This window comes from Urtica dioica, chromosome 12 (genome assembly GCF_054948205.1).
Source record: "Urtica dioica subsp. dioica isolate 48M chromosome 12, U.dioica_male_clone48M_v1_H2, whole genome shotgun sequence".
In the NCBI taxonomy this organism is placed as follows: domain Eukaryota; kingdom Viridiplantae; phylum Streptophyta; class Magnoliopsida; order Rosales; family Urticaceae; genus Urtica; species Urtica dioica.
In genome coordinates, this window is record NC_142767.1 from 12,366,504 (window position 1) to 12,384,918 (window position 18,415).

The following is an 18,415-nucleotide window of genomic DNA, read 5'->3' on the forward strand; positions in this document are numbered from 1 at the left end:
TACTTTTGTAATATAAGATCATGACAAAGAAAAGGAAACATGAGCGTGAGATAATAAGAGTAGGAGGAGTTGAATTTAGCCCACTCTTCAGTTTTTGTTTAACTACTAGGATATAGAGTATTAACATTGTACTATTTTTTTCGTTCATGTTAATATAATGGATTGAACATTATTAATGATACTTTTGATGTCTATTTTATAGACATATATGTATGATAACTCTATTATTTTTTGTAGTTATCGTTTTTTTTAATATTAATTGATTTATTCCTGGGTAAGCGATTTTTTTATTAAAAAAATGCACGAAATTTTCCGTTAGAACTTAGGGAAAATACCATAAACATATGAGAATAACATCTTAATACAGAGCAAATCACGGACATAGGTCAGAGTGAATCTAACACTAAGTACAAGTGTCCGCTCGTCGTGTGCATACTTCCGCACAAGAATAGATATAGCACATTATTATTTGAGCACTCACTTGGCTCTTTCAAAATACCCACAAAAGTTGGTGGAGAAGTCTAAACATCCGTGGTCCGATGACCATGAAGAAGATGATTATTCCGCCTGTATAAGTAAAAATCTAACAGGAAGCCCACAAAGGGAATGTGGAAGGTGGCTTATCCGTCTACAGTCAGAAACAAAGTGAGAAACAAGAAAAACAAATTAAAATGTTCACAAACACTATAAGGTTGGAAAAAATTGAAATTAAAATTATATCTCGTCACCAGCCACCACTTTGACAACTTTATGCAGCCCCAACATCTCTTCGTCGATTGCCACGTTATGCGCCTGCATCACAAGCCCCAAAGTTATCAAAGAAAAGTAGATCTGAAATTGCTAGAACACAAAAAGATGAACAAATTTAGACAAAGATGGATTTAGAATTCTTACTCCTCCTCCCAAAATTGAGACACAAAGTCTTAAGGAAGGGAATTATAGCGGCAATAGAGAATAGAGAATTAGGATCATTTTTATGCCGTTGGTATACTCGTACTACATTTTTCTGACATCATTTTTAATATAAATCAAGATACGCGACATATTAGACCTTCTCCAATGGGGGCCTTTGAGGGTTTAAGGTGCTCCAGTGGGAATTAACCGTTGCGATAATCCTATTAATTAACACAAGTTGTTTTCTCTTCTTAATTTTCTAGAAAACTATCAAGAAAGACGAGGGACAAAATAAAAAGTAGTCAGATGTTTATATATTATTTTGATGGTCAATTTTTTTTTTTCGAGAATGAAACCTAATTAATTTAGTGGCAAGGTTAAATAAACCTAATAATGTTTGTATTTGAAGGTTTTTTTTATGAATCTGAATTTTTAAATAAAGGCAAGGTTAACTCACCATTTTTCGGATAACATTTAAGCGAAACGTAGTTATACAGGACGTGCGAGCCGCGTTAGGTCATCCAATTACTTCTCGGTGGCTTCAGGTTGTGACTTAAGCTATGGATTGAGTTGCTTCCATCGGAACCGCTTAGACAAGAGCTAATTGGGGTAAAACTTTGAAACGATAAAGTCACGACAAATTCGTAGGAAACGATAGGATGGTGGTCGTCTTTCTTCACTCCCTTCTCTCGTCAAGTGGATGGATCTTCACTCTTCTACTCTTAAAAATGAGGGAAAATGAGCTATTGGAGTGGAGAGTTTTCCCCAGATGCGCGCTTCGACGCTCTACATTAGTATGAGTGTAATGTGAGATGAGGGGTCTTTTTTTCCTTTCTCTTTGAGTTTAAAGACAAATTATAGAGAGAGTGTGAGAAATGATTTAGGCATTGTTTTGCCTACGTAGAAAATGACTTAACCCCAAATATGGTGAAAATGATGGGTATTTATAGGGGTTTGGGTGCGCTAGGTCATGATTATGAGCATGTGGGGCCCAATTGATCGGAGATATGGGCGGAGAGGTCCTCCAATTTACGGAGCGATCCTCTGGTTTCGGGAGTTCTGACGAAGGGATCCTCCGGATTTGAGAGTTTCGACCGAGGGATCATCTAGTTTTGGACCTTTGGCGGATGGAATCTTTGGTCTTTATATTTCGATGGAAGGATCTTATGGTTTTAGGTCCTTTGACGGGAGGATCCTTTGGTCTTGGAATTTTGGCGGAAGGATCTTCTGGTTTTAGTTCATTTGGTGGGAGGATCATTTGGTCTTGACATTACGACAGAAGGATCTTCCGATTTTAGATCTTTTGGCAAAGCATCCTTTGGCCTTGACATTTTGGCGGCAGGATCTTCTAGTTTTAGGTCCTTTGGCGAGAGGAAACTTTGATCTTGGCATTTTGGTAGAAGGATTTTCTGATTTTGAGATTTTTCCAAATAATCTCATGTCGTTTTTATCTCATAAAAACGACGACATAAGAACTAGCATCTCCAGACCAAAACTTTATAACACAATTTATTTTCATTTTATTATACAAATTATGTCGGATCAAATAATATTTGATCTCCAACTCAAATCTTTATATTCAACACTAAAAAAACGTATTTTTTTTATCTATTTATTATTTTAAAATTTTGTGAATAGTAGAAGTCTATATTGGAATAAAGTGTAAAATAGGGTAGGATCATAATCTAATTATATTTTGTTCAATCACACTAGAGTTTGTTTCTTTGGTATATTTTTTCTGAGATTAACTATTATTATCCGGATTGCTTGTTTAGTTCTCTGATAGTTCGTATACCAGATTTGATTCTCATATATTATCAATGTATAATTTAAAAATGTAAGTACCCTAGCATTTCATTAAAAGTATAATTTTAAAAAGAGCAATGATATTTAGCATGGGTCACGAATGTGGACGATCCACACATTTTTTGACACGTGGCACTTTTTTTAAACACTTTTTGGTGTTTAATGCTTTTGGTGAGAGTCGTGTGAATTCGTGACCCGGGTTACAAAGCATTACCGTTTTAAAAATCTAATGAGAACCTTTGTAGACCAATAAAGACAGCGAAAAACATCTCTAGTCCTCTCAGACAACTTAAATTAAATCAAATCAGAAGAGCTAAAAAAAACTTTAAATAAATAAGCACTAAATTCGAAAGCTATGTGACTAGCCTTTATTATAAATTGTGCTTAATGGTTCAACAACTAATTTCAACCGTCTCTGAAAATTTCATCTCTACGATAATTGCATATGGTTTTAATAGAAGTTTGGATTTAATTCTACTAAAAAAAATGTAAAAGCAAGATAAGACGACATCTTTTGGGGTTTGATACAAAGTCCAAGATTAAATAAATTTTACGCAGTAGAGTTGGCTGCCACCCAATATCAAACTTCAAGCACTTTAACATCACAACAAAAGCAAGTGAATAGAACCATGAACGACGTTCCGATAATTTTTTTTTTTCTTTTTTTGCTTCTTCAAACATTATGGATTTGGGTTTAAATCTGACTCCACAATCTTCATAACAAACCAAAGTAAATGATTCTACAACAGATAATCTCTAATCCAGATAATCTCTTGCATAATCATCCACTCAATATCAAACTTCAAGCACTTAACATCACAACACAAGCATGAGAATAGAACCATGAACGAAGTTCCCATAATTTTTTTTTGCTTCTTCAAACATTATGGATTTGGGTTTAAAACTGACTCCACAATCTTCATAACAAACCAAAGTAAATGATTCTACTACACAGATCATTTCTAATCCAGATAATCTCTCGCACAATCATCCACTGCGGCTCGGTCCAGGTGATCTTGATGCTCTACCAGGTGACCGCCAATCACCCCTTTCCTCCTCGGATCCGGGTTTCCTGTAACAAAATCTCATTATCAACACATCGGAAAAAAAATTCACTGTAGAACAATAGAATATTTGATGCCAAGTGTTTACCTATCATTGCTGATATTTTTCTCGACAGTGTTATCATATTCCGGAGAGTATGATCTGCGACCACGATCGCCTTCTCGTTCCCGCGGAGGACCTCTCGGAGATCTTGGGTGGTCTCGCTGCCTTTTACTAGGGGACCCACCATAGTCATCGCGATGCTTCGGGGCAGGTGAGTGTGACCTGGCAGATTTCACGACACTTTAACACTCTGCATAGATAGGGGTAGACAACAGTAATTTCATTTGGAAGAACTTTGCTTACCTCGAGCGGTGACGATTTCTCGAGCTTGGTGCACGGCGGGGAGAGCGTGAACGGGACACCGAACGAGATCGAGAACGTTCTGAGGCATATTGCAGAGTAAAGATTAGATTCCATAATTAACTAACGAAGATGTAAGACGACTCGATTAGCATCTCAATTCAGAAATAGCTATGAATATTTTTTTCAAGTCTGGAAATGAAGAGTCCAAGTTAAATCACCAATCTGTATATCAAGTATAAACTGACTGATAGTATATGTATAAACTAACTATTAGTATATATGCTATCGATAACAAATTAGCCAGGCAGAGAGACATTGCACTAGAAAACAGCTATCGATAACAAATTAGCCAGGCAGAGAGACATTGCACTAGAAAACAGCTATCGATAACAAATTAGCCAAGCAGTGTATGAACATATAAACATACAAAAACGCTATAAACCAACAAAACACCTTAAACCAATGAGCTTTATATGCTATGATTAAGTTAAAGAACCAAATCTTATCAATCCAATTCTCATATGCTTAGAAGAATTCAGAAAAAGGCACACATACTTTTAGTAAAGGTTTAAAGCCCGTGAGAGAAAAATGAAACAAAAGCCATTTATTTTTGTACGAAAACACATATAGAACACACAAGCTCTAGATGCTAACTAGTAACATCGATCAGAGCTGACTTAATTATTTCTATACAGTAAAAGTGATTTCTCCTTCTTTTTTTTTTACCATAATGAGACGATCTACGGTCCCCGAAGCTTGGTGGAGGTCCTCGGCTGCATAAGAATAACACAGTTTGGAATTATAATCATATCTAAAATTCAAGCATTAGTCATTAGTCTTTTAACTTCTTGTTTTATTTTGTCTTGTTTCATTTGGGTAGGAAATGTGGGCAGAAATTCTAGAGACACTGGAAATTCTACCTGTTCTTAGTCCTATGACGCATCTCCTCTGGCCTTTTTCTCGTCTCTGCTGCAAGAACAACCGAAATCTCCCGTCCAGCAAAAGTTTTCCCGTTCATGTGGTAATGAGCCTCCGAGGCCTCGTATGAATCCACGAACTGCACAAATGCAAATCCTCGAGGTTCCCTGGATGGAAGAAAGAACAAACCCTCGATTTAATTTCAATGTTTGTCAATCACCAAGTTGTTAGCCCAATGGCAGGCTATGGAAAAATAATTAGCCAAATTTAGTAGTGTGTTACCGCCAGAGTGTCACGACTGACTGAGTATACCTTACACGCCACCTCTGTAGCATTTTTCCACATAAGTGGATAGAATACTTGAAGCCTAGTAGCTGACCAACTTTAAGTCAAGTACGAAAGGTAGCTTCAAAAGATCCAAGGGACTTGAAAAGGCTTCAACATTCTTCTAATAATAAGAAGCACTTGAAATCAACATTGCCTCGAAACTAAAAGACTCTCCCCATGAAGTCTTCGAATTCGATCTTCCTCCTCACCAAACTTCTAATGGTTTGTAAATTATATAATAACTCTTCGTAAAGTGGAACATGCTTCTCTTGTACATTACTTTAACACGCTTGGGTATACCACTACGCTAGGCAAATTAAACGGTAGGCCTTCCTCAAATGTAGGGCTTGGTCTTGTTTTAACTTCAAAGTTCAAATCAACATATACCCTTCACAAACCAGTTCCAAATCCACTATAACAAGACAAATAAACACAAAAGTTTAGAATTTTTCAGAAGAAGAATCCATTGCTACATCAATTGACCCATGTAGGAATAGGATTATGAAGTGAAAAAGTTCACTAATTTGCCTCAGCATCTGCCTTCTCATATACAAAAAAAATAAAATAAAACAAACTCCTTACCTAAATTGCCAAGAACACATTATATATCCCCAAAACAAAGGTGATATAGACCTTACTCAACCAACGTAGTACATCACATATTTCTTTCTTGGGAAACAAAAGAAAGCATATTAGATAATACTCACCCCGTGTAATAGTCCTTGGGTATATAGACATCCCTAACAACTCCAAATCTCTCAAAAGGAACCCGTAATTCTTCTGGCCTGCACTAAGCATTCCAACATGTCAATAATTGACTCCAATACATATTTGCAATTGAACCACACTATTGGTTTGAATCATCATAACCTGCAATCTAGAGGAATATTGCGGACCAAAAGGCTTCCACCGTTCTGTTCCTTGCGCCTCCCATAGCCACCACCTCCACCGCCACCGCCGCCGCCTCCATAACTCCTTCTTGGAGGACTTCTTCCTCGGCCACCATACCCTCTCTCTCTCCTCGGTGGACTGTAGTACTCAGGACTATACCTTCTCATATTGCCTGGGAAACACAGTCACAACAAAGTACAAAAGAATGCATTTCATCAACATGCTATTGTATTTGTAACATAAATTTCCAAAAACAAACCAAATGACCTAGTTCCTCTTTCCTAATTTTCCAAACTGAACATAAGCAACTACTCCACTATTACAAGGAAAAATGTTGAAAGCTTGCGTTTTGTTCTTTTAAAAACAAAAAGAAAAACAAACAAAAAGGTAAAGATTGGCGATATTTCCGAAGGGAAAAAAAATTTATCTGACCCAAAGATCAAACTTCTGACTTCTTTCTTGGGATTTCTCAGGACCTAACCAAACGGAAATGTGCGATCAAAGAAACACAGCTGAATAACCGTTACCTTCTGTGACCGTACGAGGTTTCGTCAACGATCGGCTTCGATTCTGAGAGAGAGAATTAGAGCGATGTATATGAAATGTAATGAAATGCCTGTTCACTTTAGTACTTTGCTCGATCTGAAGATGACCTCACTTCGAGCCCTAAGTTAATTTAGTCTTCTTGCTCCTGATGACGTCACTTCGGCCTGGTTTTTAACTTGGACCTAAATAGACCTCAAAGCCCACTAAAATACAGTATAACCTGTTTGGTATAAATAAAGAGATTTATATTCACTATTTAAAGTTTAAAAATATTTCTAGGGAAATGGCCGGATCTACTACTCAATTCAATGATTTGGACCAAAATATAGAGTTTCTTGTTTTGAACACTTTTAGTAGTTACTTAAGTGAGCAAGTACATATTTGCCCTTCTTCTTCATTCTTCACGTTATCTTCTTCTTCTTCTCTCCTCACCCGCGCGACATTGGAGAGCAAACAGAGCAAGGAAAAAAATACTTTCCAGACCACATTATCCCAGCTCTCTTCCCGGCCGGCCACCCAAAATCATCACCGCCACCTTTCCTCGCCTTCCTTCTTCCTTTCCTATTCCTGCGCGCTACCACCGAGTCTCCTCCATCGCGCGACTCACAGCCACCGATCCTCCACCGCGCGCGCGCCGGCCGAGAGAAGGGAGAACGCCGCTGCCGCGGAGGCCCAGCTTGGACGCGCACCTCGACCACTCCGATCATCTTCTCCTTGCTTAGCTCTCTCGCGTGGATCGCTGCCAAGGAACGAGCCCAGGCGCGCGACCACCGAGTCTCCTCGAGCGCTCGACCGCCGTGAAGTGTGAGCCGCCGCTAGCTAGGAGAAACGCCGGGAGGGAGAGAGAGCTTGTGGAGGAGGCCGGATTTCAGGAACATAGAGAGGTGAGGAGATTTCTTCAGATTGGAATCCATGTTGATTAGGGTTAGGTTTTGATTTGGGGGTTTTGGTTGTGAACGTGTTTTGATGATTTTAGTTGAAGATTTGAATTGCTTTCGGTGATGATTCTTCTGGTTATGGGTTTGTTCTTGGTTTTGGACGAGTGTTGTTTTGGATTGGGTCTTGGCCGTGAGCTTGGTTTGCTTGTGTGTTTTTGGCCGTGAGCTTGGTTTGCTTGTTTTTGGTCGTGTGGTTCTTTTGGCTGGGAGTTCTGAAATGTGTCGTTGTTGTTGTTGTTTAGTGTCTTGTGATAGAAAATCTGAACCTCGGGAGTTCTTTGTGTTTTAGTTGATGAATCGCTCAGTTTGATTTGATGATTGATTTGGAAAATAGATTTGGGAGTTGAGATTTTAACCGAGATTTGATTTGAGATTTGATATTTCGTTCGGGCTCGGGTTTCTGTTAGTTAATTCTGAGATTGAAATGTGGTTTTTATGACGAGTTGAGTAATTTAGAAATTGACTCGATGTTCATTTCTGAGCGCGTCGAAGCCGAAGAGTAGTGAATTCAGAAAAAGATTTTTAAGCTCGATCTCACTCGTGAGTCGTTTATCGCTTTATAGCGTTAGACTCGAGTTTTAATTTTTGGATTTGAGATTGTATTCATGGATTATTAATTATTTATTTAAGAATGTTCGAGAATTTAAATTCTGGTTAATTAATTCAGAATTCTCGGTTTGTATGATTTTTCGGATTATTCATTTAATTTATTTAAGACTCGTTAAATTCTCGAACCCCTGAACCGACTCACAGTGAATCCCGATAACGAACCTTAAGCTCGTCAGCTTCTCCCGACGAGCTATTGTCATTTATGTTTAGGAATTAAAGACGTAAAAAAGAGATAAATTACTGAAATTGTAACATATAATTAGTCATTCATCCATTATTGAAATACACTCCAAGTTTCAAAAAGACATATAATTAGTCATTAAACTATAATAACTGAAATTAGTTCCAAAAACACATACAACTATAATAATTCATCCATTCCTCTCGAACAAAGGAACTGGACTGTTGCATGTAGTCTGGTTGTGACCAACTTCTCCACATCGCGAACACTTCCTAAGAATAGGCTCTTCCCCTTGAGAATGTATCCGTCTCTTCTTCGGTCTACCGACGACACGTGATCTGTATGTCGGAGGCTTGTCTCTCATTTATACAACAAATATGTTCACTCTCATACCTGAATAAGAAAATTCAAAAATCAGAATAACTTTAGATTGATATGTATAATTGTAATAAAACTGTCATAAATTGTAGACTTATAAGTCTACAGTTAATAACAATTGTAGATATCGACGTCTAGAGTTGTAGTAACTGTAGACTTATAATATCTACAATGAGACTATTTGTATATATGTATATCTACAATTACACCAATTGTAGATATACATGTCTACAATTCTTGTAATTGTAGACATATAGGTCTACACTTTCAGCAGTTGTAGACTAATAAGTCTACCACAGCTGAAGGTGTAGACCTATATGTCTACAATTACAAGAATTGTAGACATGTATATCTACAATTACAATAACGACGTATGCCGGGGACAGTCTACAATTTCAGAGATTGTAGACATGTATATCTACAATTCAAGAACGCGAAAAAAACTCAAATGTCCAAAAACACGAAGAACAACACACAAACAAACCCAGCAACAAACAACACAGAGACGGCGGGTAATGGCACCAACAAACCCAGAACGACACATACCTGAACTAGATCTCCGGCCATGTCTACAACAAAAATTGCAGTTGAGATGATTTTTTTGCCTCACCACCGGATCGCGGCCATGAACAATGTCGTGATTTAGAAACAAAGCCATGTGCTGAATCTCAAGAAAAGGTTCATCCTCATGTGCTCACGCGCTCGAGCTCGTCGGTGGTGAGCGAGGACGACCAACATAAAAAGGTAAGCTTTTTTTGTATGTCAAAATGAACGAGAGAGAAAAACAGAGGAGAGAGAGAGAGAGAGAGAGAGAGAGAGAGAGAGAGAGAGAGAGGGAGAGAGAGAGAGAGAGAGAGAGAGAGAGAGAGAGAGAGAGCTGTGAGAGGTGAGAGCTTTTTTTGGCTTTATGAGCAAGTTTTGGATTAAAATGAACAAAATTAAAAATTAAAGGACAGAAAGAGTAACAAAGATTTATCTCTCCTCAGATTGGTAGTATAATTGTCCAAAAACATGGACCACAACATTTTGGTCCAAACTTTCCAAATCACTACTAGTTGGGGCCATTTCCCATATTTCTATTTTGTACTCTATGTAATCAATTATGCATTATGTATATAAAGGTAAGAATGAAAAAAAAAAAAATTAAAATTGCCATGAGATTTTGGAAGGATAACAAATAAGGTAAAATGACAGTAATTACCTATACTTTTAGAATGATAAACTTCTGTCTTTCTCATATATTTTTTTTTAATAATGTCTCACATTTACATATAATCTCATGCTAAAAATGGACATTAAGGAACAAACATTGAATTGGAGAAAGATATCTACGTTCGAAAAATGGATAGCCATATGTCTATATCTCAAACATAAGACCAGGTTATGAAGAAAAAAAAAAATCGCATGGATACCAAAAAAAATACAACTGACGCTCATGCGCTCTTATTAACTCTTGCAACATACCACTTTTGACTGCTATCCGAAGCTCCGACTGTATCTTGGAATTTTACTATTCACTGTAATTCATAGTTTGTCATTTTTTTTTTGGCTCGGACATAGTTTAACAGTTCATTTCTAGGGCTTGTATTTACATGTCTCCAAAATTAAAAATCCGAGATATATGTGTAATTTTATGTAAAATGTACTTTGGCTGGGCACACAGTTTTTTATTAAAAAAAATTTAACAATTTAAAACTTTCAATTGACCGCAATTCATTGCATTTGACTGCATTCAACAACTTATGATCATTCAGAAATATGTTTTGGTCAAAATACACAAATTTTTCATATTTATACAACATCCTTTTAGAAATTAAATCATGTGTAATTTCACATATAAAATACGAAATTTCCCTTTTTATAGTTGACGAATGTATTTAATTTTTTTTATTTATTTACCGTGGTAATTTTAGTATGACTGTTTTTTTGTTTTGCATACTTACCGTCATATTTTTTATTTCTACAAATGGCTAATTATAAAGTTCAGAGTTAGAATGTCTACTAGATGTGCATTGGACGAAAGACAGATAGGAAATGAAATTATCCCCTTTCTAGCTTGGTTGGTCAGATTAAAATAATTCAAAATTAAAAAACTGATAGCCTAGATTTTGGATGGGGAAATCGCTCATGATTGAATTTATCGTGCCTAACTTACCCTGTAAGACCAAGCATTCTCTTTTTTAACGAACATATGGTAGCAAGTTTTGAAAGAATTAGAGTTGGCTGGAGTAGCTCCTCGTTCTTGAGAAATATGAGTTTACACGATATACCCTGAGAAATTTGGTTATGTAGTTATTTGAAAAGGTTGACTATTCAAATTTTCACTTGGGTGCAAACTTTTGGAGTTTGGACTAACACAATATCATAATGATTCATTGAAACAAAGAGTGAAAAGAGAGAAATTGTATTGCTTTTAGTACTAAAAATAGTACAATTTAGATTTTTTTAAAAAAATCATTAACAAATAAATAGTGCATCAGGAAATTTTTTAGATCTCTCGAATTGCTAACCGACTTTATCAAGAACGCCTCGACTCAACGAATTAATTTGCGCCGATTGCGAACAAGATCTTTAAATCTTAAATCTCAAGTTTAAACATCCGGAATTAGTTAATTAATAATGATGACAAAATTTGAATCAATATCAATTGTAATTGTTCTTTTTTCTCGAACTTTCTTGCCGTAAAATCATAAACTAGATCTTTAACACTTCGAACAAGAATACTCATAAACTCGTACAGCTCACCTTTCTCTATCGTTTTCGCCAACAAAAAAGAACTCTTTTTTTTAGCCTTTATATTAGGGAATTTATCGCTGCTACTATTCATTTCACAATTTGCACAAACATATATATTAGATTATATGCGATTTTCCTGACTTTTTTCTTAAGTTGATAATTGGCGATGATATGTGATACTCTGCAATGTGTTTTCACTGTCTAGAAATGAGATTATTTTCTCTACGTTCAAGTGAAATGAGCCTGTGATGATTTCCGTTTGAAAAATAATCTATGCGACGGTTTTCAATTGCATTTCCGATTCTGTGAGAGTCGGCAATGCTTTGTCGTTGGAAAACCTATGTTTTGAGTACAAATGTGAGGCAGATAGAATACAATCAGATGTCTTTTTTTTAAATGAGATTGTAAAATGCGTTTCCTTTATTCAAATTTGACAGTAGCATTTTGAAGTATATTTATTCAAATTTCTCTGCCCCAGCCAAAAGAAAAATTATAATATATTTGTAATTAAAAAAAATCAACAAAAATCCCTAACATAGTCAACTCTAGCAAAGATAACATTAAAAATAAAGTTTCGGAGCAGCTCGATGAAGGGTTGAAATTCGCGCTATGAATCTTTTTCACTAAGATAAATCATGCTTAATTGAAGAATTGTTAGCCATAAAGTCAATCTGTCTAAGCCACACAGAAAATCAGTGTCTGGGTTTAATCCACTTCTCTAGATCAAACAGCAAAAACCTCGGAAAACAATGTAGGTGCTCTACTGAAGATCCCATTTCGTTGCACAAGTAGTCGAATTTCTTCTCCACGAGCTCGGGACTTACACAGAGGATCCTCGGTGCCGTTTTTATCATCGAACGAGCCTCCGAGTATTTGATACCCAGGCTGAGAAGATGATCGAACCGTTCTTGTAACCCAATAATGGCCCCCTCTAAGCAGTGCAACACCTTTAGAGTCGATGCATTCTCTCCGAAACCGAGTCCCATTATGAGATCTAGTTTAGTCATTATCTTACTGCGATATCTTTTTGACTCGATCTTCTTCACCGTGTCTCGAAACATTTTTTCAATTTCTTGATCAGAGCAATCCATGGCATAGGATGCAAATGTCTGGCAATCCACACTCTTGAACTTATCGAAGAACCATTTGTGTAGGTCCAAAGCCCTTGCTATACCGGGCAAATTACCCATCTTATTTTTATCGGAATACATGAGGGTATTTCGTGCTTAAGGACTGTAATTCTTTTGCGTGTAATCCAAAGTCTTCCAACAGTCCCGACACTGATATTACCGGCGTTGGAAGGTCGAGACCTAACAGCTCTGGATTTCGGAGGAGCAAAGAGTGTACTCGTCTTTCCCAACACCAAACTCGGAAAAAAAATAGTTCGATTTATCCTCCAAAACCTGCTTTGGGAGCTCGAGAAGAGTACGTGTTCTTCCTCTACACATGAATTCCCACACTGTTCCTCTCTCGTAGCCCAGCTCGTAAAGAAACCAAATCTTACAGCAAACCTCATACTAACCATCTACATTCCCTTCCACGCAACCACCGTTATCAAATTCCTCAAATACCCTCTACAGATCATTAAATAACGCCTCAAAATCACCACCCAATTCGCCAGCTTCCCCGAGCAATAAGTCAGGGAAAGCCAAGCACGCACCAACAAGCAGCAAATTGTGGAACCCACTGAACTCTTCAATCCTGCCAAGCCTTGCCGTCAGTTCTTCGCTTGGTCTGTTAAAGATCGAAACTTCCTCTGTGTACAACTTCCCGAGAGTGTTCCAAGGAAACCAGAATTGAAAAAGCGCCGCAGCGGCTTCGAGAACCACAAGCCACAAGCGGCTTCGGGTTGTGCGCATTGAAACTACTACAGATTAGCAGCTAATTGTCAGATAATTTGTCCCAAACGCAGCAGTTGAAACAGTGCTCCAAGCTCTCTCTCTCTCTCTCTCTCTCTCTCTCTCTCTCTCTCTCTCTCAGACAAGCCAACCCACAAGCTCATCCTAAAGCAATGGCTGAAGGAGGAAGAACTGATCTTGAGCCGAGGCTCCCAGAACAAGACATATATCGACTCTCCCAAACTCATATGTATGATTTGATTAGCAAAAAATTAATACGAAATACAATATGGCTTCAACGGCGACAGTGACAGAGAAGGCGTCGGACATCCCGACCTTGTACGTAAACTGATCTACCTTTGCCGAAGCTCCCTGGCCTCTTCCACGACCATGCTCGCCAGAGAAATCTCACTTGATGAAGAAGCAGCCATAACAAGTCCAGGTGGCGACAGAATAGTTTCAGCAAAACACACAAAATGTAAAGTCAGAGGTATTGCTAACCAGACTGACACTGATGAGTTTATTCCACTCTGTGCAAATATTAGCTGGTACAATAAATAGAATGATACTATGTAAGCACCCAAATGTAACAAAAATAAACAAATCAATAAGAACTGTTAATTTAAAGAGGAGTAACAACTCTATTTTATATAACACTCTAGATATAGTTTCAGCGCAGCTCGATGAATGCTAAAAATGCGCGCTATGAGCCTTTTTTCACTAGTATCAATCATAGTTTTGATTGAATAGTTCTTGGTATCCAAGCCATTCTGTCTGAGCCACACAAAGAATCTGTGCCTGGGCTTAATTCGGTTATCCAAGTCATGAACCAAAAACCTTGGGAAACAATCCAGGTACTTTACAGAAGACCCCATTTCTTTACACAGGTAGCCGACTTTCTTCTCCACGAGCTGCGGCGTTAAACGGAGGATCCTCGGTGCCGTTTTCATCATCAAACAGAGCTTCGAGTGTTTGATACCGAGGCTGAGAAGGTGATCGAAGCGTTCTGGTAACCAATTACGAGCTGCCAGCATGCAACGCAATACATTTAGAGTCCAGACATTATCTCCGAATCCGAGTCCCATCAAGAAATTTAATTGGGTCATTGTATGAGTGTGGCATCTTGTGGACTCGATCTTCTTCACGGCTTCTTGGAACTTTTTATCAAGCTGTTTATCAGAGTGATCAATGGCATATGTTACCAATGTTTGGCTGCCCAAACTCTTAATCCTATCGCAGAACCATTCGTGTAGATCCAATGCCTTCGCTATACCTAGTAAATTACCCATTTTATTTCTTTCAAATACATGGGGGTATTTCATGGTTAAGGACTGTAATTCTTTGGCATCCATTCCAAAGTGTTGCAACAATCCTGACACCGATATCACAACAGCTTGAAGATCGAGACCCCACCATTCGGGATTCTGGAGGAGCAATCGACCCACCTTATCTTTCCCAACACCAAACTTGTGAAAGTATTCTACTTTATCCTCCAAAACTTGCTTTGGGCACTCGAGAAGGATTCGTTTCCCTCTATGCAGGAATTCCCCGACCGTTCCTCTCTCGCAACCCAACTCGTAAAGAAGCCGAATGTTACAACAAACGCCGTACCAACCATCCACATTCCCTTCCGCCGAACCTCCGTTATCGAACTCCTCAAACACTCTCTTCACATCCTCGAACAACGCCTTGAAATCGGACCCCAACTCGCCTTCCCGTATCAGCAATTCAGGGAAAGCTAGGAACAAACCAACGAGCTGCAGATTGTGGAAACCATAGTAGTCTCTGACCCCGCCGAGCCACGCAGTCAATTCTCCAACGGGCCTGCGAAAGATCGAAACTTCCTTGGCGTACAATCTCCCGAGAGTGTTCCAAGGAAACCCGAATCGGAAAAGCGCCATGGAAGCTTCAAGAACCGCCTCGCCATCGCTGGACAAGAAGAACCGGTTCCGGGGCAAGTACTGAGGAATGTCTTGGTGATCTAAGCCTATGCTTTCGAAGAAAAACTCAAACTCGTTGATCGCTTGGTACCTGAGGTATTTTCGTATGGTGGTCGGAAAATCCGGGGCCGAGAATGGGACGTTGCGGAGGAGGTTGGAGAGGGAGAAGAGAGAGCTCTTGGCGATCAGGTCGGCGAAGAAGAAGGGAAGGCCTTGCGTGGCGTGGAGGTACTCCGTGAGAGCCTTCTGGGACTCCTGGACGACGAACAGCTTGTAGTCCCAAGCGATTTGGTTCGTGCAGCGGAGGGTTGGGGCTGAAACTGCGGTGGTGGTGTTGCCGGTGATTGTGGTGAATCTCCGGCGGAAGAGAGTGAAGAGCTGTTTCTTGGGAAAGGACATTCCTTTTGGGTGCAAGCTCAGACTCACCAGATTGTATTCGCTTTCTCTGCGCACCTCTCTCTTTCTCTTCTTCTTCTTCTTTTTTTTTCTTTTTTTAAGGGATGGGTTTCTCTCTGATTTATTAGGCTGTAAAAAATAATAATACTAAATCATTAATCAAGTGGGAAAAGTTTTCTCCATGTATTATAGTTTTGGGTCGTGAGCCCGGGTCTCTTTTGGGCCTTATTGACACCTTTAGGCACGAATGAAACAAGTAAAGAAACAACCAAACTCGTTAATACCGAGACAAACGATCGAGAGATGTTCGTCGCTCTCAGTTCATCCCCGGCGTTTTCTCTCTGGGATCGCCGACAGCGGTTTCTCTCATCGCTGGAAAGACCGTCAGTCTTCTTCTCTCACCTTCTGTCACTCATTTTAACAAACACCTCACATCCCGTAATGGCTTTGCAGGTGCGAGTGCTTCGACTTGCACAGAAGCGTTGTCCCGTACAGAAAGGCGTGGGATTGGCAGAAGAGGATTGTCGATGAGAAGAAGGCGGCGATCGGCGCCGGCAGTGACTGTCCGGACTCTCTGATCGTGCTCCAGCACCGCCCCGTCTACACGATGGGCACCGGAAGCTCCGGCGACGTCGACGATTCGCGGTGCGAAGTTTACAGGATCGATCGCGGCGGCAAAGATACGTTTCACGGCCCCGGTCAGGTAACTCGTTTCGTTGCGCTTTCGATTCGGCTTAATGTTTTTTGTTACCGAATCAAACGAGTTATTTAAGGCGAGACGTAACGAGATTTCAGCTTGGTGTTTATATCGGATATCGATATCGATTTGGTAATGGTTGGAACAGAGTTTACGCTTATTATAGATGTTCTGGTGATTAGGAGGGCTTGGAGATTGATAATGTGACTTCTTGCTTGGCAACATTGGAGAACTAAGTTTTGCAATGTGACAATCTCTACACGCTAGTGCGTGATGCTTAGTGAATGATAAGAAGCTTCACTGAGGATAAGGACTCCGATAATTCAGTGTACGTAGGTCTTGGTTTGAGTGATCATTCAATGGATATATAGATTCTTTAATGAAGGCTTTGAGATATGATTGAAAGAGCCTGTGTGATGATGCTTATGAGACAAGACTCGTTCTTTTGCTGCTGAAAATCCTGTGTTCTGGTTTTCTCATGTTTGAAATCCAGAACGCTAGGTAGTGTTGGAAGCTTAGTAGCTTAGGTTTCCGAGTTTGAAAAGGTAGCTGGGCTGTGTTGTTTGACTGACTATGCCTTAAAAAGTAATAGTTTCTTATTTGAAACTTATTGACATTTATAATTTACGAAGGTTAATTTGATGTATTATGGTATATGACCCCCCGCCTTTGTTTTTCTTGCAACTATAGCTTGTTTTGTACCCGATCATAAATCTTCGGAATCACCAGATGGACCTTCATTGGTACCTGAGGGCGCTAGAGGAAGTAGTCATTCGCGTTCTTTCGAACGCATTCTCTATCAAGGCCTCGAGGATCGAGGGATTAACAGGCGTTTGGGTTGGTATGCTTCCTAATTATTTCTATCAGTACACTTTCATAGTTTTTTTCACTCTTTTCAGCACAGATAAGTGCTTGAGTTACTAAGTCAACACAAAGGGAACTCAATTTTAGTTGAAATAATTTATGGTTTTATCCCATGTCCCATGTATAAATAAAGATGAGCTTGCCAACTCTTATGGGCTCTTTTTATACCCTTTGAGATGCTTCAAGATCATTGCAACACTATAAGCAGATTGGTCTTTTCTTCTTTTCCCAACGAAGTAACTAGGTCACCTTCAATTTTCACCAATGTGACGTTGATTTGCTACATTGACTTGCTCTCTCTCTCTCTCTCTCTCTCTCTTCAATTTCAGGCAACCAGAAAGTGGCAGCCATAGGAATAAAAGTGTCTCGGTGGATAACATATCATGGCCTAGCACTGAATGTCACCACAGACTTAACTTCATTCAATCGGATAGTCCCTTGTGGGATACGAGACCGGCAAGTCGGAAGTGTAAAAGACTTACTTGCAGAATCTCAGCCCTTGAATATTCACGGTATTGATGATCGCCAGCTGATTGATATTGCCTCCCAGTCTTTGATCGATGAGTTTTCACAATATTTTCAGCTGGAAATCCATCACAAAACCGTCTTAGATATGTGAAAGAAAAAAAATTCAAACTCATCAACTAACAGAGTTGAAAGTTTATTTATTTATTTTTCTCCCGGTGACTCGAACCTACCCTCTATCAGCTCAACTAAGCTAGGCCATCTTATCAAATTAAATAATGTCGAATTTAGTTGTATTTATTCATTTTATTTCTTTTGTTTTATATAGTGTTAATTTTTTAAGAATTTGTTGTAACTAGTCAATCTCTTGGTTTTTTTTTTTTAAGATTCTAACTAAAATTTCATTTTATTAAAAAAATAGCCCACTAGTTCGAAATAAATTAAATTAACAAAAACAATTAATTTAATTTACTTCAGTTAGACCGAAGTAAATTAAATTAACTGGTGAGAGCGAGCGAGTCCTTGCGGCGAGCTTGGGACCCTTTCTCGTGGCGTGCGTGTGGGATCGTCCTCGCGAACTA

The 18,415-nt window shown here is 38.8% G+C and overlaps 2 protein-coding genes and 1 pseudogene across 3 annotated transcripts; 1 reads left to right on the plus strand and 2 right to left on the minus strand.

Moving 5' to 3' along the window:
• Positions 1-3,302: 3,302 nt before the first annotated feature.
• SCL30 (SC35-like splicing factor 30) lies at positions 3,303-6,911 on the minus strand. Of its 2 annotated transcripts, none has more exons than XM_089602981.1 (8): positions 6,774-6,911; positions 6,226-6,418; positions 6,063-6,140; positions 5,031-5,195; positions 4,837-4,883; positions 4,111-4,189; positions 3,853-4,029; positions 3,303-3,772 (listed from the first exon to the last, which is right to left on the minus strand). In XM_089602981.1, exons 2-8 carry the CDS (start codon positions 6,411-6,413, stop codon positions 3,688-3,690), a joined length of 819 nt encoding a protein of 272 aa, XP_089459107.1. In that variant the 5' UTR covers positions 6,414-6,418; positions 6,774-6,911; the 3' UTR covers positions 3,303-3,687. The 2 variants fall into 2 exon arrangements, with proteins under 2 accessions (XP_089459107.1, XP_089459109.1); XM_089602983.1 differs by lacking the exon at positions 6,774-6,911 and adding an exon at positions 5,341-5,767 and having other exon boundaries at positions 6,226-6,289.
• Positions 6,912-13,531: 6,620 nt separating this feature from the next.
• LOC149379182 (transcription termination factor MTEF18, mitochondrial pseudogene) lies at positions 13,532-15,921 on the minus strand (annotated as a pseudogene).
• A 95-nt stretch (positions 15,922-16,016) lies between these two features.
• Positions 16,017-18,213, plus strand: LOC149379183 (octanoyltransferase LIP2p, chloroplastic-like). Its single transcript, XM_089603558.1, has 4 exons — positions 16,017-16,191; positions 16,262-16,511; positions 17,196-17,346; positions 17,699-18,213. Exons 1-4 carry the CDS (start codon positions 16,112-16,114, stop codon positions 17,986-17,988), a joined length of 771 nt encoding a protein of 256 aa, XP_089459684.1. The 5' UTR covers positions 16,017-16,111; the 3' UTR covers positions 17,989-18,213.
• The last annotated feature ends 202 nt before the right edge of the window (positions 18,214-18,415 follow it).